The following is a 21,764-nucleotide window of genomic DNA, read 5'->3' as shown; positions in this document are numbered from 1 at the left end:
AAAAAATAAGACAAGCACACCTATGCTATGTCACTCACTATATAATTTTATTTTCACAGGGAATCAATAAAGCATATCTTTGCTCAAAATGCTTCCTTTTAATTCATGGTTTCAGCTGAGATAAGAAGCAAGCATCATGAATTACATGCATGACAGCACAAATGCAGTGCATGCAACACATAACCTAAGAAAGCCATTCCCTCATTTAGGTTATAAAATTGAAATACCTCATTTAGAAAATCATATTGTTCATAAAGCTGGGAAAATATTTTACACTGAATACTTAGAACATTTTCAATGGTGCGGTAACATAAAAAAAAAATCACAAAAAATTTGATTATATATAAGAATTTGTGCACTTATAAAAGGGAAAAATAGGGTGACTTGTTCACTACTTTTTATAAGCTGCAATCATGCTCATGAGCTAAAAGCAGATGCATAATTATTGAAGCTGCTTTTTTTTACTAGTGGAACAAATCAAAGGCTCACCTAGAGCCACAGCCCACACCGCATCATATGCCAGAGGAGCTTCCTGGTAGCCTTCAGGATAGCGCATGTTAGCTATGTCGTAGCGTGAGCTCAAAGCTTCGTTAAGCCTCTGGCGGAAGTCTTCTGATGTCTGTAAGTCAGCACATTCAATTGTGCTTACACTTTGGAAAATATTGTGTGTGTGTGTGTGTGTGTGTGTGTGTGTGTGTGTGTGTGTGTGTGTGTGAGTGAGTGAGTGAGTGAGTGAGTGAGTGAGTGAGAGAGAGAGAGAGAGAGAGAGAGAGAGAGAGAGAGAGTATAAGGGGAGGGAAGAGAGGAAGAGAGTAGGAGGGGAGGGAGAGCAGGAGAGGAGGGAGAGAGTAGGAGGGGATGGAGAGAGAAGGAGAGGAGGGAGAGAGTAGGGGGGGAGGGAGGGAGGGCGGGAAGGAGGGGGGGGGGGGGGGAGACCACTGAAGTCCAAATGCATGAGCTCATTTGATTATGCAGAGTGACCAGTTTCAGTGTTTTAATATAAAAGTAGCTATAACAAAAGTGGTAAATCTTTGCATCTGATACACACTTCATACACCACATACTTAGGAAGCATAACATTCTAAACACAAAAAGCAGTTAATGTACGAAGATGGTTGCAGAAAGCTTAGTAGTTACTATGTGATCTTACTTATAATTCTGTTATAGCTCCACTAGGAATGACATCAGTGGTGCAGGTGACATTATCTCAGCATATGTAAAAGGTTACGTCAACCATTAATGACCACATGCAAATGGTTAGTAGGGGTACAGATACGAAATTTAAACAAAGCTATACACTTATCGAAAAACTGTATAACCTCACTATTTTGTTTCTGGAATTAATGTTTCCCTGCCATTTACAACATTTTTTATTGCTCCCATCTAATTTCCTATGTCCACAATTTTAATTTACACCAGATTTTTCATCAACATATTTGTAATTTTCCTACAATTTATGCTTTATGAAGAAATATTCGTAGAGAAAAAAAAATGATGCTGGCACAGCATGGGCCATCAAGTAGTGTTTACAAAGGTCACATGGTTCATTTTTGGACACTAGGGTGCTCTATTTATTGGATTTGAACTGGTAAATGGGTAAAAGTTGGAACAATTTGTGCTGTATCTCCTGCTGCTGCCAAGCTCTACTCGGCGTATTGGCAGATGGAAGTAACTAGCTTTGTTCGCATAAAAAGATCATGATCAATCACAACTATTTCCAAACTGTCTCTAATGTGCTTGTGCAGTTTCATGATTGTTATGATCATCACGTGACACCTTTGTCAAACCATATTTAGCATGTTTCGCCATTTGGCCACTTTTAGTGCTAGTTGACACCTTCACTCTCATGTTTTTGGTTTGAACACAGTGCATTATATGTTTTTTTTTTTTTCAATGCTGAGTGAAATGTGCATAGAGAATTTATTCTCATTGTCAAATGCAGTATTTATGTATGTATCTTTTGTGATGTTACACAATCAATCAATGTCAGTGATAGTTTGCATGTGTGTAGTTCTCTACATAACTCAGGAGGCACAGTACCTGATAACCTCAAAAAGACGGCTACAATGCAAGAGATGTAGAACAACACATTTGCAACCACCACAAAAAATACTTTTGTAAATATTTGCAATTTACAATGAGAAAAATTTCTCAAAATGTGTTGTGCTAAGCACAAAAAATACATAATGGATGCAGTGTTTCATTTTTTTAAAATACTTAATAACAGCTGCAGGTTTTCCAAAACCATAGATTATGGTGTATGAAATTGTGTCAAATGTTTCTACTTCACAGACAGTTACCAGTTCCAGTTACATTAGCAGTTTTTATTAGATAATAAACTAGTCCCTGACAAGTAGTTTGATACCTATTATGTACATATATCATGCAGGAAGTGCCAAAATGCCAGGAGTATCCTATACACAACTTTCACAGCTTAAAACATTATTTCCCACATTCAACATTTTCCCTCAGTTCACACCACTTTTTTTGAAGACTCTTGAAAAGTGTAAAAGCCAGGTTTCATTGTAGTACACAATATCCACAACTTCCTTCAAACTTGTTATTACCACGAGAAAAATCATATCTGTGCTACACTTCAAAACTGAACGAGCTGAACTGACAATCACCACGTCTAAGATTTTCACTCATTTGAAGTGGTTTTTTTTTAATGGGAAAACAAATGGGGACGTGAAGGCGGATTTTATTCCCACTCCTGAGTACAAGTCCAGTGTCCTAATCAGCTCAGTCCATTAACTATATTATGAATTTATAGGCAGATCACTAAAAACTCAAACACACACACACACACACACACACAAAGTAGTTATTTGATGTCCACCCAACTCACACACCATTCTTTCCTGTCCATTCTCATGCCACCCCTGCTTCCAACCTCCTACCACAAGCTGTTCCAATGCTGCCCCATCAGGAAACAGCACCTCTGACTGCCCCTAATCTCACTCACAAACAGGTGCAAATAATATGGGCTACATGCTGAAAGGCTCTATTGCAAGCGTTCTGCACGTGCAGGAGCTGCTTGGCCATCCTTGCCCACATATGCTCAGGCAGTGCAGTACGGTCACATACTCTGCGGCCCGGCTCTAATACTGCCCCTGCACCAGCTGTTTGCTAATCACTGCCCATCTGTGCCCATGGGCATCTGGCTGCCCCCCAGGCAGGCAGGCATGCGAGCTGGAACAGCCTATCCTCCCACATAGCTCAGTGGTTAAGCCACTAGCCCTCCATTTGGGAGGTACGGCACCCTTATCTAATCTGAGTTAGTGCTTTATCTATGATGATCTTGTCATCAATGAGATGTTAAAACTAATCTTCTCTCCCCCAGGCCCATGGGTTAAAGGCCTGTGGAAGCCCCTTTCACCAATCCACCAGCTCCTATTCCAGACTGGTAATTGTAATCTTAAATAACTGACTTGACGATGGATGTATAATCTTTTGGAACACATAATGGGATGACAAATAAATGTCAATTGTTACAGTATACTGATTTATATTTTCAATTGATATTTTTTTATCCCACTGGATCAAGAACCAACCATGAAAGCAGCCACATCATAATGCATTTTGTTTCAAACACTGCACAGCATTCCACAAGGATATAACCAGCAAATGATGTAATTGGATGAATGGCCACTGCCAAACTGTTGACTTGCGTCGTTCAAATCCTTCTCCCCTCTCTAATTCAACCCCAACTTTTCAAAATGGCATATGTGACATCATGGTGCAACATACCCTCCACTCCTGTAACCCCCCCCCCCCCTCCTCCCTTTTCCATAATCTGTGCCAGCACCTGTCCTCTAAATGCTAATCCGGCCACCGTTCCCTCCATACTTCATTTAATTATACTTACACCAGCCCTGATTACCAGCTTTTTTTCTGATCTACACTATCTCCCTACCTGGAACACTTTCCTTACATCTTCCCCTGTTGTCCTCCTTCTTCACTCTAGTCTCCCTCTCCATAGTAATTTGTGTATCTAGTAATGTTATTCCCAACAGTCCTCTAACCTTCCCTGCACCAGCTACTTTTCCCTAAGATGCTTCAACTTTCCTAACTTTCTCACGCCCCATTCCACCCTCTTGCAATTTCATGTTCCTTCCATTTCCTCACAATTTACTTCATCCTGTGCCACTGATTGACTCACTTAGGCAGCAGCATCTGGAGACAACTGTGGCTCTCTGTGTGAGAGAAAATATGCACACAATAATTCCATGCAAGATTTTTCAGAATATTGTATGGCACTTTTGTGTACGGATCATATTTTCTGCCCAATGAAGATTATTAAATTTTTTCTTCTTTAAAACATCTTTCCACACAACTAGTAAATATCGAAAACTGTTAATCACAGAATTCTTTATTAAGCATTAAGCATTTCAAAATTTCACCATCTGACAGACTCTGTGGGATAAAGTGTACAAAGAAATTAACAACAACAAATACATATATAACGTAAGCATGCAAACTAGTGACCAATAAGCAGAATTTTCAATTTTTACAATTGATATCATACCTGCATCTGAATCAAACTTTAGTAAAAGGCTTGCAATAGTGAGCACACAGACTGAATACAATACACATCTCATTTCATATAGGCATATTTGAAGAAAACCAGTGCCAAACTGATCTGCACGTTTAACCAACATATGCAAGGATATTTTTTTGGTATTTTCACACATCTACTTCAAGTACACTGATAGTGTGCTCCAATATTATCTCCATCTGCTCTCGTTTTAACCTTTATAATTGTAATACTAGCTTCAATTTAATTTCAAGTTGTTGCCAGTCATCTAGGCATACCTAAATGGTTGTGCTGTAAGCCATTTATTATATGGCTGACTACTGTAATAATACTACATTTCGTCATACTCGTGCAACATTTTAGCTTGTGATGATTGTAAATTTATTCTTTTACAACTTCTACTATATTTTTATTCTGTGATTTAGATCCACTGCAGAACAACAGTTAATTATTGCAAATATGGCTTCTGTTATAATAAGGACTAATGAGTACCTCTGGTACAGCATTCATGACATTGCCTTTTGAAACATATTTCATATTAAATAAATTTGATCTTATGTCAACATATAAGTTTCTTCCCTATAAAAATAGCATAAATGTATCTCTGTCAAGTTGTCTACAATGTTGTATAATGACATGTAGTTCATCGCTATGTAAAAATTATCCATTGTCAACAAAAGGTTTTCTTTTACAAATAACGTAGGTGTGTTTTAATATATTACATTTTACTGAAGGCATTGTTAGTATAGTGACAACACAGAGAATTGTTGCTTTTTTAAGTTATTTTTTTATTTCATTTCTATGGTGAATGTTACCACCAACCAACTGGCCTTTATTTACTCCTCAGATAGCTTATCCACCACAATCAGCTTAGCTCTGGCTCTCTTCAAATAGGCAACAGCACTGTCAAATAGGCCTTTATAAGGAGAACTGTATTATATTCAGTCTGTGGGCTCACTTTTGCAAACCTTTTACTACAGTTTGATTTAAATGCAAGTAAAAATTCTGTATATCGATCACCGGTTTGCACACTTACATTATGTATGTATTTGTTATTGTTAATTTCTTTGTACATCTTATCTTACAGATTCTGTCCAACAATGAAATTTCAAAATGTCTAATACTTGATACAGAACTGTTCAATCAAGACTTATCCATATCTCCAAGTTAATCTGAATCTGAATGGTTATGTGCCTCCACCATGGATGTACTGCTCCATCAAGTAAGACAACTACATAACAGGATTGTAGAATGCTTAAACTGCAAGTGATGTTCATCCCTTGAGAAATCTATGAATGGTACAAAAATGTGCTCATAAAAAGAAACCAAGAATTCTCTAATACCATATCATAAAAACAGTGTTTTTCAAACTTAAAACAACCAGTTTTAAAATTTTTGAAATTACAGGCTGAAAGTGAGGGCAATTATCGTTTGTTGAAAACCTGTTCAGAGCAAAACCATATTTGTTCAGCGGTATGTAAGCATATTCACTCACACACAAAATAACACATACAACTTTCAGTGCCAGTTTCATTCTTTTGTATGTTCATTTTGTAGTATGGTGGGACTACTGTTGTTTATGCTTTAGTTTTTCACATGTTGCATCTCCACTTCCACCACAAATACAAAAAATTAAACAAGGTGGATATGCTAATCACCAGTGGCCTTAGACTTGATTTTAGGTACCAAGCAACTAACTACAAAAGTTTCTGTGCCACAACCACAATTCATATGAATTTTGTCACTTTTAAATTTTCCTATTGTTGAAGCCTTACTTTAAGTGTAGAATTCAAGACTATTTGAAGTTAAAATTTCCCCTTTCTTCATTCATTTATCATGTTTGACCATTATTAATGGTCAATTTCAGTCAGGTAAGGTGTCATAGTGAATAAATTATAAATTGTTTGTACTGAGATGGAGAAAAATTTCAATTTGGATAATGGTAATACACATCTCATCCCAATATTCCTGAAGAATATCACTTTCAAAAGAAGATACAACATCAATTGAAATGAAAAAAGTTGTAGCATCAACTGAAATGTCAAGAGTCATATCTACACAGTATTACCAGAAGACAGAATTCTCTTACCATGCCTGAAATTGTGCGCTGATTATTTTGGTTCCACATCAGTGCTTCTGTTGTCAAATGTCCTTCAGCAGCTATCTTCATTTGTTCTTTAGTACATTCTATTTTTTCTTTTTCCAAATTCACTTCAAACCAGTTGTCTTCATACCAACCTGTGATAAAAAAAAGATTATTACGTCCAATGTGTCAAGAAATTATATTTACTAACTCAAATGTGTTTCAAATATACCTGAAAATGTGTGTATATACAACAATGGTAAATGAAGAATAAACAATCTGAAGCAATGGATGCATGAGAAAGTTTTATTTACATATTATGCACGATATATATACTTAAAATAAATGTAATCAGAATGTCTTACACTTACAGACAAATAGTATTGACAACGATTTCAGTGTTTAATACAGCTCCCTCTAGTTAAAAAGCACTGCTATTCAGCACTGTTCTGGCATATATACTGATCTGGCATGTACACTAAGGCAGTACATGTTCACACCAACTGATTACTCTTTCAGTAAATCGAATCAGAGTTATTACTGTCTCAGTATTTTTATGCTTAGTACACTGTTCCTACTCTGTTCACAGCACAGCAATTTGATTCAGTGACTACTGCTCTATCTGTGCTCCATGCAAATGCAGTGTTTCTATGTAACAACTTTAAAGGGTTTTACTTCTTATTTTCCACTAATTTACTTTGTTCTATTAGGTGTTGACTCAGAGCAGAGCTGTTCACGTAACAGAGATTTGGGTCTTTGTATGCTTCAGTTTTATGGATAACGCATGTGTCAGCAACTTAATAATTTTACACACAAACATAATTCTCTGATTATTATGTTTTGTTTCCAGTAACTACTCACACAAACTTGTAAGAGATAAGGATGTTACAATAATATTAAGATTTTGCTATAGTAGGAAGGTATGGTAAAATGTAAATAATTTAGTAGCCACTCATCAAAAAACAGAAGCAATGGGTTGTTGACAGGGAGACACAATAAAGAAAGAAAACTTCCTAGCTTTTGAAGTAAACCCTTTCTTGGCTAGAGTACAAGTACACACACACACACACACACACACACACACACACACACACACCGTACCCCAACACACATGCACACACATTTGTGCCCCTATATAGTGCCAACTGGATGTACAATGCCAGGATTGCAGATCAGAAGGTGGATTAGGATGGTGTGGTGGTTGTGCTGGACGGGATTGGTAAAGGGGTACAGAGGAGAAGGCAGCCCGTTTGTTGGCTAGGAATGTGGGGGGAGGGGTGGCAGTTTTACAGGCTAGGCACACATGTCACAACCACGTGAAGTGGTGCGCAATTAAGGTGATGTGGAGACATGAATTGGGAGAGAGTGATAGGGTAGAGAAAGAGACACTGCTGGGTGGAGGGTGTGGGGACAATGGGTTAATGGAGATCAAGACCAGGAGGATTATGAGAGCAAAGGATGTGTTTCAAGGATAACTCCCATCTGTATAGTTCACATCCTTCTCTTCTGTAACCTTCTGGCCTCAATCTCCATTTACTCACTGTCCTCACTCCCTCCATCCAACAGTCTTACCTTCCTCTGTCCTAGCGCCCTCTCCCAATTCACATATCCATGTCACCTTAATCGTGCACTACTTCCCCTGACTCTGACATGTGTCCATACCTAGCCTGTCCACCTGCCATCCCTCCCTCCCACATTACTAGCCAACAAGCCAGCTGCCTCTCTCTGGGCCCCTAGCTGCCCACTCCAAACACCTCTTCCAGCCTCCCACCCCTCTTCCCCTCTGCCAACCCCACCTAACATGACTACCACACTAGCTTAGTCCATCTACCAAACTGCAATCCTGGAATTGTGCATCCATATGGCACTATGTAGGGGGCACAAGTGTGTGTGTGTGTGTGTGTGTGTGTGTGTGTGTGTGTGTGTGTGTGCGTGTGTGTGTGTGTGTGTGTGTGTGTGTGTGTGTGTGTGTGTGCGTGCGTGCGTGCGTGCGTGCGTGCGTGCGTGTGTGTGTGTGTGCGCGCGCGCCCGCGCGCTCTAGCTTCGGAAAGGAATTACTCCATAAGCGAGCAAGTTTTCTTTCATTCTTGCATGTCCCCATTGATGACTCAATGCTTCTGATTTCCAGTGAGTGGTCTTCTTTATTCCTAAACTATACTCATATTTCATATGCATACACTACACATTATGGCATTTAATTGTAAACGGTTTAAGGTCACGCTTCGACGATGCTCAAATGGTGAGGTAACGCCCCCAATAGCAACAGCCAGAACAGGACAAAATTCCTTCTGAGCATAAAGTCTAATATGGAGAATGGTAATCTAGAAGAAAAGTCTACAGCAACATAGCTGGACTTTTTTTAAAATTAAAGGACATCATATTCATCAGTGATGGTAGAAATTATTTATTTTAAGATTGCAATTGCAGCCTTGGGCTATTTACAAGTGATACTGCAACAGAGTTTCCTTCAGCATATGTCAGCCTTTAAAATCCTCCAATATGTATACATGTCATCCTAAAAAATAAGCCGTTTCACAATGTTAACATCATTCACGTAAATCACTACAAACCACTGCTCTACCACACTGTTTACATGTGAATTAAAAATGTGCACAGGCAGTCTTGGCTTGTGAACGTGTTTTCATGCCAGTGGCCTTTGTTCACATATAAACAGTGTGCTATAACACTGATTTGTGACAGTTTGTGAAAACGCATATTTTTGTTGACAACATGTCTACATGTTGGAGGATTTTAAAGTCTGTCAAATTTTTTTGCAACACCACTTAAAAATGGTACAAAGGACAAAACTGCAATTGTGAAATAATGTCCACAGTCAATGGCATTTATGACATACTTTTAAAAATTCTACACAAATGTGAACCCCGAGCATGAGAAGCTAATCAACTGCTGGATGATTGTAGAAGTTTCTGTGGTTACAGAGAAAGTAATATAGCTGTCATTAAGAGCCAATAAAAGAAATCAATTGTTAACTACACAAAGAAATAAGTTATCCTATCTATCTTTAACTGCTTTCAGCTGAAAAACGCAATGCAAGCATGCAAGGACATGAGAACCATAACGAGGTATCTCAAACAGCACTATCACCTCCGTACCAACCAGCAAGGATTCTGAAAACATTGGTCACACAAAAATCAACCTTTACTTTTGTCTCATGACATCCTGAAAGTCTTGGATCAAGATAAACAGGTAGTTTCTGTATTTCCTGACTTCCAAACAGCATTTGTCTCAGTAACACACCTATGCCTATTAATGCCAGTACAACATATTGGAGGGGGGTATAGAACTAAGGCTGTGACTGGATTGAGGATTCCTTAGTAGGGAGGATGCAACATATCTAGATGGAGAATTGTCAATAGATGTAGAATTAACTCAAGACACCCGCCGCAGAAGGGTGCTGGGACTTAATTGTTCATGTATATAAATGACCTGGCAGACAATATTTATAGTAGCCTCAGATTTTTTGTACATTTTGTAGATATCTATAATGAAGTATTATCTGAAAAAAAAAAAAATGTGCAAACTTTGTGAGAGCTTGAAAACGTCTCAAAGTGGTGCAAAGATTGGAAACACACTTTAAATGTTCATAAATGTAAAATCGTGCACTAGATTAAAATACAGAAACATAGCATCCTGTGATTACAATGTCAACGAGTCAAAATTCGAATTGGTCAATTCTAACAGCTCTGCAGTATGCAACCTGATAATCTCATCGTCATTCAATGATTTTTTTCATAATATGTATTGCTGTCACCTTTCACCACATACATCAGTGATGACACTACTTTAAAATGGGAATTAACTGTGCCTTTTTATTGATCACTTGGAACACTTCTTTGCTAATGCAACATGCAGTAAACTGTTGCTAAGCAGAAATGGAGTATATTATTTGTGATAATCTATGTGTAACTGAACATACACCACATCTGATCCAATAACCTTTCCTTTACTGAGTATTTTTAGGTGATTCACCATTTGCTTATCTCTATCTTCGTCATTTCGATATTTGTCAGAAGATTAAAATGGAGGCACTGTAATATTCTCTCTTTTATTAACATGAGTTCAGAAGACAATATTCAATATTTCTGTCTTCATTCATTTCACTTTTGATATACTCAGTAAGTAATGGGATAGGTGACTCATCTATTAGCTGATTTTATGTAAGAGCTAAAATTCTCAGGATTCTTTGCCCATTCACGAGTTAAAATACTGCTTTCAAAATCATCGACTGCTTGTTACAATCATCTCCTTATGTTCAGTTTTTTTTACAATTCTTCAGATTTGCTAAGCTTTGTGGTGAAGCTCTCTTTGCCTTAATAGTAAATTCATAACAAGGCTACTGTACAACAGCAGGTCTTTCCTATAGCTCAAAGTTTTGCATGGCAATAATCCATCAAATACGTGTTGTACAGTACTCTTGAATTCTTGCCATTTACTCTCCACATTGTCAGATACACAGATGAGTGCCTGATGTTAACTTGCTAGATAAACAGCAATCTACTTTATGCTTAGCAGAAACAGTATCCTACCTTTCATAACAGCATATTCAACTAACATCCTCTCTGATATTACATTAGTCTAACTATCACCGATTCCTTTCACTATGCTAACTAAATGAGTAAATTCTGTTCTATTCCACCACTTTTTGTGCATGCATCTGTGGCAATATTATTTATTATTCTGATATTTTGGCTAATAACTGTACTGCTATCATCTAGGTAAGTCACTGACATACAGATAGTTAAGTTAGCTGTTTCTGTTAGTGAACTCGTATCAATCAATATAAGACAGTCATTAACAAGACCATCAGTCATAGGTGGCATCTAAGAATAAAATTTAACTAACACACAGTCAACAAATCCATTGTGTTTATTAATCCTAAGGCTAATTGTTAAAATGGAGCACATATGCTACAAAGCCAGGTAGCCAGACTCAAAAAAATAGTGCCTCTAAAAGCACATAAGTCAAATGAGTGGTTTCCATGATTTATTGAGCTGGAAACCCCGGTCTTGGCTGAGCAAATGTCTGCTAACTGTATGTATTTCCACAGCTTCATTGATCAGAGAATCCCAATAGGATAAGGTTGTGGAAATATGATTAGCAGAGGAGGAGGAGATTGGTGCTTAATGTTCTGTCGACATTGAGATCATTAGAGAAGGAGCACAAGCTCTGATTAGGAAAGGACAGAGAAGGTAAGAGGCCATGCCCTTTCAAATAAACCATCCCAGCATTTACCTTAAGCTATTTAGAGAAATCACAGAAAACCTAAATCAGGATGGTTGGACGTGGGTTTGAATCATCATCCTCCTGAATAATTAGCAGATAGCCTGCTCAACTGACAAGGGTTTCCAGCACGAAAAGTCATGGAAACCTCACATTTCACATCTGCAATGTCAAGGAACTCTTGTTCTGCCTGGCATTCCAGCACATGCCATCCCATTTAATAACTAAGCACCATGGATGTTGATTTACATACACAAAGTTTTATATATGACTGATGCTCTTGTTACCTACAGTCTTATCTCTAATGCACACACATTTCCTCTACAGCAAGGGTTGGCACCACATCAATAGCAATCTTCTGGTAGGTCGTGAGTACTTATTAGGTAGATCGTGCAAGTACTGAGAGTGTAACACAAAATTTTTTGAATAAAAATGACAACTGTTTTTTGTAGTATTGAAAATGTGCTCTCATTCAACACAAGTTTGTTTTTTGTTTCTTAACAAAAGCACAGAACTGGTACCCACATCTATCTTGAACCTCTAAAACAATGTTAACCATAGCTAGTAAAGTTTGCTGCACTAGTTCAATCAACTGCTACCTGCACATCACTCCTTGCTACATTATTTCATTTATCTTTGCACATTATAGGTTCAGTACATGTTGGAAGAAGTCGGTGAACTTCATAGTAGTCTACCAACTTCTGCAATCTAATAGTGTGCAGAATATATGCATTCTGACTGCTGCAAACAGCTTCTGTGTGCTGTCAGCACTGAATATGCAGACATGCCAACACAATAACAACAGGAATGTTATATCAAAGTTAGTGTTTAATAATCATTTTGTGACTTTGATCTTAAAATGTGATACTATATAAAGAAAATAATACCTAGTGCAACAACTTTACACATAATGAGTTGTGTATAAGAAAAACAAATTATCATTTTCATACTGAATGGGAACATCAATTTTTTGTATCAGAATGATATAGCACATACATTTGTTTATTGGGTCAAGTTCTTATTGCACTTGTGAAAAAGACAAATGTCAAGAGATGTTTAAAAACTGTGCACCCAAAAGTGAATGCCAAGTTTCCTTTAGACTGTGAAGCAGGGGGAAAAAAAACTTAAAAATCAATTAACTTTTCAGCACTAGCTGTTTACAATACTAGGAGATAAAAAAGTGTTGCCACTACTCTTGCATCTTACTGTGTTTTGAATGTATTGGCAAAAAGGAGGAAACACATTACAGGCGGTGAATTCATAAAAGAAGCATTTTGAGAAGCTGCTGATGAATGGATTCAGAATTTCAAAAACAAGTCTGAAATAGTGGCTGCCATCGCATAACTCAAACTTCTATCAAGAATGGTCACAAGAAGAGTTGAAACACCACCTAATGATGTTTTCTCCAAACTGAAAAATGCCTTGGATGTAAGGAGTTATTTTTCATTCCAATTAGTTGAGTCCAATGACATGACAGGTACTGCCTAGCTGCCAGTTTTTGTAAGAATAATTTTTAATAACTTTACTGTCAGAGAAGAACTTTGAAAAATAATTTGTTCGAAAGGCCACACAAGAGCAGAAGATATATTTTTCTCATGGAGCAACTCATCCTATCTGATAAAATGGTTATCCAAAAGTTTTTAAGCATTACCACAGATGGAGCTCCAGAATTAGAAGGTTCTAAAATGGGCTTTCTTGCTCAGTGTCGAAGAGCTGAAAGTTTTCCACAATTTTTAACATACCATTGTATTTTATACCAGCACTCTGTGTGTGGAAAGTTTTTAAATTTGAATGAAACAATGAAAACAGCTGTGATGACAGTCAGCAATATTAGGTCTTACTCTCATCAAACAAGGCTTTTCAAAGACTTGGCAGATGAATTGGAACTGCAATATGGAGATTTACTTCTCCATACAGATGTGCACTGGCTCAGTAAGGGGAAAGTACTTCAATGCTTTCACAATATTTTACCAGCCATCAAATTGTTTTTGCAAGAACAAGAAGAGAATAATCTATTAGCTTATTGGGAGAGCATCACTGGATTATGAATTTTGCTTCCTTAATGACCTAGAAGAACAACTTAATGAGTTTAATTTGAAAGCTGAAGACAATGACAAATATATTGCTGATATCTGAAGTAAATTCTTTTACCTATAAATTTAGTTTATGGGAGTGCTGCCTTAAAAACGGAGAGTTAAGACAATTTCCAACTCTGAAGACGCAAACAGAAGACAGTCAGATACCTTATGACAGGGATGTTTTCAATGAATGATCTTCACGTTTCAAAAAGATTTCAGTGGTAATCCAGTTTGAATCACTCCCTTGGGCTAACCATAAAGTACTGAATATCTTTTCTGACAGTGAAAATATTTATGACATAGAGAGGAGAGCTGTTGAACTCAAAATAATATCTTTTAAAAAATGATTTGTATCTTAATAGGTGTTGCAGAGCTCAAAACCTGTTGGCCTCTAATGCCTCAAGAGGAATATCCTATATTACTTAATGACACACTTAAGATAAAGGCCTTGTTTGCTTCTACCTACCTTTAAGATTCATTATTTCAAAATATGAATTACACTAATAATAAGCACAGAATGACTGACTGATGAACACCTGGACACTCATTTCATCTACTAACAAGGGAACAGTCCCAAGTGTCAATAAAAGATCTTTGTGAAACTTGGCAGGCGAGCAGAGAGGGCAAAATAATGCAACACGTATTTTTTGTTTGTGCCCAATTTCACTTTCCAGGTGTAAAACACAGCCTGAAAGGTAATTTGGCATATTGGTTTCGAGTGAATATCTTTGAAACCAGGATATTTTTCTCATATAAAAGTTTATACATAACTAACATCCTGTATTCTGTATAACCAAATTTTGTAATCTAAACATTCATTATTAGCCTAGTGACTTATTTTATGTTTTAAATTTTTATTTTACATTCTCTCTCACACACACTTTTTAGTTTACTGTTTCGTATACATGAATTTTGTTAATTGAAAATAATAAGCGACTCATTATTACAAAACAATATCATTACAGTAACGATGATCTATAAATAAATGCTTGAAGCATAATGTTTTCTTATACCATGCACATAAAATGAATGAAATTTCTTCTCATAATATACACAACGGAGAACACAGTATAAAACAACATTCAGCAGGAATTCAAATTGTTGTGGGTGATTCTCTAAATATCTTGATTTGTATCAGGCACATTTCAGTACACTGGTAAGTCATGGCAAAAAGAATTGATTATACACCAGAGACTGCAACTTAATTATATTGTTTCTGAAGTGGAGATTCACATCAAAAATCATTAAATAGAATCACACCTGAAAATTTTCTCACCAAGTACTTTCAACATTGAAAGCCGTATACATCTCATGACTGTGCCTGTGCTGTCAAGCCCTTTGGGATTGCCAGATGAACAAGTCCCTTGTCCTCTATACAGTTCTTTCTGACTGACAGCTCTAAGAATCTAACAATACCACAGATTTTTCTCCCTCAATGGGAGAGAGAACATCTCCCAAATATCCTTTGATCTAATCAGACATTTGTTTACCAGATTTTGATGCTTTCACAAGGATATCTGGGGCTTTAAAAACAGATTTGCCAATTCTCTGTCCAAATTCACCATTTTTCATTTGAAACTATGAAACAGCTGGTAGTCAGTGTAAAAGAACCGTTCTGACCATCATATCCTGAAAACAAGAAACTTGTTTATCTAGTGATCCCAAAGAACTAAACAGCACAGGTACAGAGGTGGTAAGTATAGGAACCTTGTGAGAAGATTTTCAGATCTAGTTCTGTTGAATGATTTTGATCTGAATCTCCACTCGAAAAACAATATAATTAAGCTGCAGTCATTGGCACATGATTCTTTTTGTCATTGATTACCAATGTACTGAAATGTGCCCAATACAAATAAGGATATTTAGAGGATCACCCACAAGAATTTGAAATCCTGCTGAAGAATGTTTTATATTGAAACTTCCTGGCAAATTAAAACTGTGTGCTGGACCGAAACTCGAACTCGGGACCTTTGCCTCTCGCAGGCAAGTGCTCTACCAACAGAGCTACCCAAGCATGACCTGGCCTCACAGCTTCAATTCTGCCAGTACCTTGTCTCCTACCTTCCAAACTTCACAGAAGCCCTACTTTGAAACTTGAAAAACTAGCACCCCTGGAAGAAAGGATATTGTGTAGACATGGCTCAGACACAGCCTGGGGGATGTTTCCAGAATGAGATTTTCAGTTTTCAGTGCAGTGTGCACTGTTATGAAACTTCCTGGCAGATTAAAATTGTGTGCCAGACCAAAACTCAAACTAGGGACATTTGCCTTTTGTGGGCAAGTGCTCTACCTACTGAGCTACCCAAGCACGACTCACAACCCGTCCTCACAGCTCCGATTTTATATTGTGTTCTCTGTCATGTGTATTATGTGAAGAAATTTCATTCTTTTTATGTGCATGGTGTAAGAAAACATTATGTTTCAAGCATTTATTTATAGATTATAATTATTGTAATGATTTGTTTCATAATAATGAGTTACTTGTTATTTTCAATTAACAAAATACATGTATGTGAAATGTTACTGTATACCTCACATTTTCCAAAACATGGTATTTCAGTAACGAACTTTATTACATATGCATGTATGTAGCTTGAAAGCTTCTTTCAAAAATTTTCGTTTTTCATAATTAATTTGTGGTGGTGGGGTATTTTGCAAAATTTCAAATTATTATAAACTCAATTACACAGTTTTTATGTGAGAAACATTTTTTATATATCATTGTTTTGAAGATATTCCCTCCAAAGCTAGTATGCCAAATTATCTTTTGAGAATGTTCCCTTGGAAGTGTAACAAGTTATACACCAAATATCAAGAACATTGTTAAGTTTCACATTAAATGTATGATAATTCTTGGGTTATGAATATAAGAATATATTGACAACATATTATTAAATAAAGTTCTTATGTTTTGAACAAATAGTGAAGATGTAAACATTTTTTTGTTAAATAGTTGTTCTTCAGTACCCGCAAATTAAAAATGTAGCAATTTTTAAAAGAAGTAGATAACTCTGTTTGACATGTTGGTTTGGAACTGCAGATCGCTACAGCTTCATGGCTGCATAACCCTGCTCAACAGTACTGTGTAAGGTGGTTTTAATTCTGTCAGGAACTCACCTAGATTATGGCTGAATGATTATCAGCCGAAATATTGGAAGAAGAATAATACTACTTGGGACACCTGACCGAAAGATGAGGGAATATTTTATCCGCTTGGAAAACTTCAAGAAACAAATTCTGATACATTTGTCACCAGGATGTCTAAGGCATTAATATAACAAGACATTTCTGTAACTGATAACTGCTCAATGTAAACTTTGGAGAAGTTGCTTAGCACAATATCACACAAATTCCTATCCCTGCCATAAGTTCTAATTGTAAGGATAATTAAGACAGTTGTTTCTGTTAGTAAACTCATATCCAAATGACTGCATTGAGTAACACACAATTTTTAAGAAGTTCTGAAACAACATTCACGTCAAATTATTATTACAAATTAATCGCACATTAAGTAACTAATCTAAGCATTATTTATCCCACATAGTACAAGTATCTACAGCACTGTAATTAAATAAATAAATTTCATACCTATAAAGAACCAGACATATGACTTCCCATAAATATTCTGCTTATACATCTCACAAAGCACCCTCCGAGCTGCGACAACATAGAAAAGACCAACTATGATTCTTGCATCTTGCCTCCGCAAATTCCGTACAGCATCTGCTGGGTCACTTAAGAAACTTTGTCTAGTCACAATTTCAATATTACTCTCTTTGCAACGTGCTTCCAAGTCTTCCACAGTCTGGGAAAAAGAGCATAAATTATGTACAGAATACAAAAGTCTAGTAAAATCATAAATGCACAAAATATTAATTTAGAAATGAATCAGAAAGTGAGCATTTAACATATTAATTAACATCACTACTTATTGCTGCAATCTCAATATTATTGCTTCGTCTGCCTTTACCATGTATCTCTTGAGCTAGTTTCTGGAAAAGAAGGTCATTATTCAGTGCGGAGTTCTGCTCAAGTGGTTGGGCAAATGACACATACATACCAGCAAACAATAATAAGAAGATACAAAACTGTCCAAGTGGAGCGTTGCTCAGATATGAAAATCGATATACATCAACTTCAACTGCGAGGAAATTCAACAATGCTTGTATACATGGAGTAACTCTGGCACTCGTACAGATTCCTAAAGTACTTGGAAACGAATGGAGTATAAAAGAAAAGCCATTTGTAGTACATGATATGAAGAAGTTGTCAGCTGCTTTCTAAAGCATCATTAGTAACTTTTTGGAGACAAGACGCAGCCAAAAGAGCAGAAGTGCTGATGATGGTATGCCTGTCACGGGATTACAAGGAACAGAGGACAGTTTTTTTATGTACTCAGTACTCTGCATCATTCACATGTTGGAAGATCATCATTTTGAGTTACCTATCGACCAACAGGGCCACATATAAAAATTATTTTATTGCTAAACTGGTCTTGTACATGTCCATCATCAGTGGCCCAGTTAATGAATGACAAACATACTCTACAAATCATCATAAACAGGCGTAATTCACTGTCTGTGTCAAGAAATACAATAGACAATAATATTAATATAATTACTTTATCATATATTGTCATGTTGATAAATCATTACATCTCATTTTGTGTTTACACTCAACATGATATGCAGCATACAACATGCTGATGACACAACAAATTCCCATCATTAGCCTGTGGCGCACACACAGAGAGATGTATGTATTTACCAACATGACACTAATTTGTAATTATTTCATGTTACTGTATTCTGCAGTTATTGGAATTGACAATACATTTCTAGAGTATGTAAGTCCAATATCATCTGGCAATAAAATAAATTTTATATATTGTCACTATTGTTTTGAGACCTCTATTCACTCGTCACACTTTTACAAGTAATATGGGACACACTGTAGAAACGGTTCTCAGGCGAGGCGTTGGATGTCATCACGAAAATCCCTCAACATTTCAATGGCACAACTGATTGACATCTTCAGCTGTCCTGGACGTATTGCTGAGCTATGTCTGACACCTCCTATTTATGCTGGTCTAAGTGGGAAATATGCAGTCTTGAAGGCATCACATTCAGTGGCCAATAGCAGGAAGGATACTATGCCACCTGTTGAACAATGAACCAAGGTTGTCAATGCATGCACAAAGGCTATTGTTCCTACCTTGAGCAGCTGTCAACAACCTGAGTGCTCCATCACAAGCCACATGCCAAAATACTTTCCTCAGTGGCAAGTGACCATCCTTGCCATTGTCATCTGAATATCTAAGTCTCTGCTGAGACATAATCCTTTGGATACCAATGGTTTCCCTTTTTGATCACTTTGACTTTAATATTAGCAGCACTGAATCCCATGATGTGTTAGGCTGGAAACCCTTCATCTCTGTTCACAAGATTTGTCGAGATGCAAATTTCCACGGCTTCTTTAATTACGCTGTCCCAGAACGAAGACTTTGTTGAGAGAATTTTGTTACTTTTGTAGTCCATACTGCGCTCCATGCTGGGAAAATGCTCTACCACATCAGATTTCTCTGATGGTGAAGGTGTGTGTTGTCGACATTCGATGCATCTGTGACAAGTTTTCGTCCTTCCAATGTGTGACAAGTTTTCGTCCAATGCACAACTTCCTGTAGCTACAAGGCATCTTATAAACATTGGGCTTTCTCAAACCAATAATGTCCTTCATTGAGCCTAGAAGAGCTCCATGTTTGATGGGAAGATGGATGATGCATTTACCTGTAAGTTTATCTTCCTATTTCCGAAGAGAGACAGCTGACGTGTGGCACAACAACCATTCCTCTTTCTTATTGACTTTCTTCTAGTTCCTCACACTGTCTGACATGCACCAGGTAAGCCATTGCGAATCTCCCATTGAAGGGAGGAAAGAAGAAGGGAACATCCCAACGAACCCCTGTTCAGAATATCAATTTTGCAGGAATATGGTATGGAGGTGGTGTAGTGCATCTGATAAGTTGTATGATCCTGGAATGGTTCATTCTCTTTGGACCAATGTCCTAAGCATGTCACTTCATTGCCAGTGTGGTAACAGCTGGTGATCTGTAAGTATAAGTCGGCACGGGTTTGTTATAGGTACACAGTGTGACCAAAGGTGCCATAGTTTTTACTCTGCACCAATATGTCCAGGAATGATTATTATCTGTTCTTCTCCATCTTCATTGTAAACTTGATGTTAGGAGGAAGATAAATGAGATGTTGCAGAAATGTGTCCAGTAATGCAATGCCATTAGGACAGGTAACAAAGCTGTCATCTACATATGGTTCACGGTAAATTATGACAGCCAAAACAGTTGCAGGATAAAGATTTATTAAAATTCTTGACCAAGGTTTCGGTATATATAAATATACCTTCATCAGAAGGAAATCTACATATGGCCAAAAGCATGTAGATTTTAACTCGTGATTACAGAAGCAATGGAATTTCACAGCTCAACAAATCCTATAAACAGAGATACAGGTTTCCAACTCAGCATAGCATGGAGTCTGGCACTGGCAATATTGAAGTCACAGGAATCACAAAGGTCATACAAGGGATGAGACTTTGGTGACATCTTAAACATTTGAATGACAATGACGAGTACGGTCACACCCCAGCAACGACATGTATTTCTGCATGTGACTTCCAACAGAGGGAACTGAGGTGGCTGATGGCACATGTCAAAGTCCTTGGTTCATCATCTGACTGGTGGCCTACCTGTTCTTCCTACTACTGATCTTCATTGTTGGCAACCACATGCGCATTTCTCACTTAGACTGGCATAAATAGGAAGCTTTAGTTATAGGTCAACAATGTGTTCATTGCACCTGAAGATATCCATCTGTCGCACCTATGAAATAGTGTGGGCTTTTCACAAAGCTATCAGATATCTCGCCCAACAATCATACCTACAACTAGTGTCTGAAAAGCATTAATCACAACAATGTGAGATATATTCATCTCTTGTGACTGTAATAGAAGACCTGTATTAAAGTTGCAACCATTGGTAAAATAAATTTTAATATATGGCAGCCTTGGTTCGTATGAGATTGAAAATGATGTTCTTGCACGCAAAAGGATTTTGTACTTTAGCTACTATTGAGAGGCTGCACAGTTCACTGTGTGCTGTGTAAGTAATCATTATGAACCAATGTGAAGACAAAATCGCTCTTGCCTAAAATTTGATGAATGAGAAAATTAATGAATTGAGTAATTACATGCCGCTAATTTAATCTATGTAGCACTTGAAGGTAACAAATGTAGAGAGAAGAGTTACAAACAACTGAACTTGAGACTTCAAGCATGCAATCAAACACACAATCAAATAACCAGAGTGAAAGATTGCTCGCATAAAAATTGAAAACTATAGTTGCCACGTGCGTCTTCAGTGATGTCATTTAGCATAAAAATGGAGCTGTTATGTATTTCCACAGTTTTTGATCTTTTACTGAATAAAATAGTTTTCACTGACAGGTTGGTCTACCTGGTGGTAAAAAGAGGGATATTATATCAAAAGTAATGAAAGTCTTGAATGAATTGTTCACAGTGGACATTTACAGTATTTCACAGTGAATGTAAAAAATGGGAATAAGGAGGGTACATGGATAAACTCTACCATCAGACAGACATTGAAGTCATAAGAGATACAGCATTAGCTCAGTTTGTCCAGGAAGTGAATCAGCAGCATCTTGCTGAAGGAACTATCACAGCATTTTAGTGTGGTAACTTTAAAAAGTCACATAAATAATAAGTCATAATGACTTTACAGATATTTGAGGCC

At 37.1% G+C, this 21,764-nt stretch overlaps 1 protein-coding gene across 3 annotated transcripts in view; it reads right to left on the bottom strand.

Annotated features, from left to right (window-relative positions):
- The window catches only part of LOC126299108 (gamma-aminobutyric acid type B receptor subunit 1), a 489,230-nt gene that overhangs the window by 442,928 nt on the left and 24,538 nt on the right, over positions 1–21,764 (bottom strand). For all 3 annotated transcript variants that reach the window (XM_049990784.1, XM_049990785.1, XM_049990786.1), the window contains exons 6-8: positions 17,528–17,744; positions 6,627–6,775; positions 490–619 (exon numbers count right to left, since the gene is read on the bottom strand). In XM_049990784.1, coding sequence (XP_049846741.1) covers positions 490–619; positions 6,627–6,775; positions 17,528–17,744 — 496 coding nt within the window. The remainder of the gene's footprint in view (positions 1–489; positions 620–6,626; positions 6,776–17,527; positions 17,745–21,764) is intronic.

This window comes from Schistocerca gregaria, chromosome X, assembly GCF_023897955.1.
Source record: "Schistocerca gregaria isolate iqSchGreg1 chromosome X, iqSchGreg1.2, whole genome shotgun sequence".
NCBI lineage: Eukaryota > Metazoa > Arthropoda > Insecta > Orthoptera > Acrididae > Schistocerca > Schistocerca gregaria.
The sequence above is the reverse complement of the archived record's forward strand: the minus strand, read 5'-3'. Positions and strand labels throughout refer to the sequence as shown.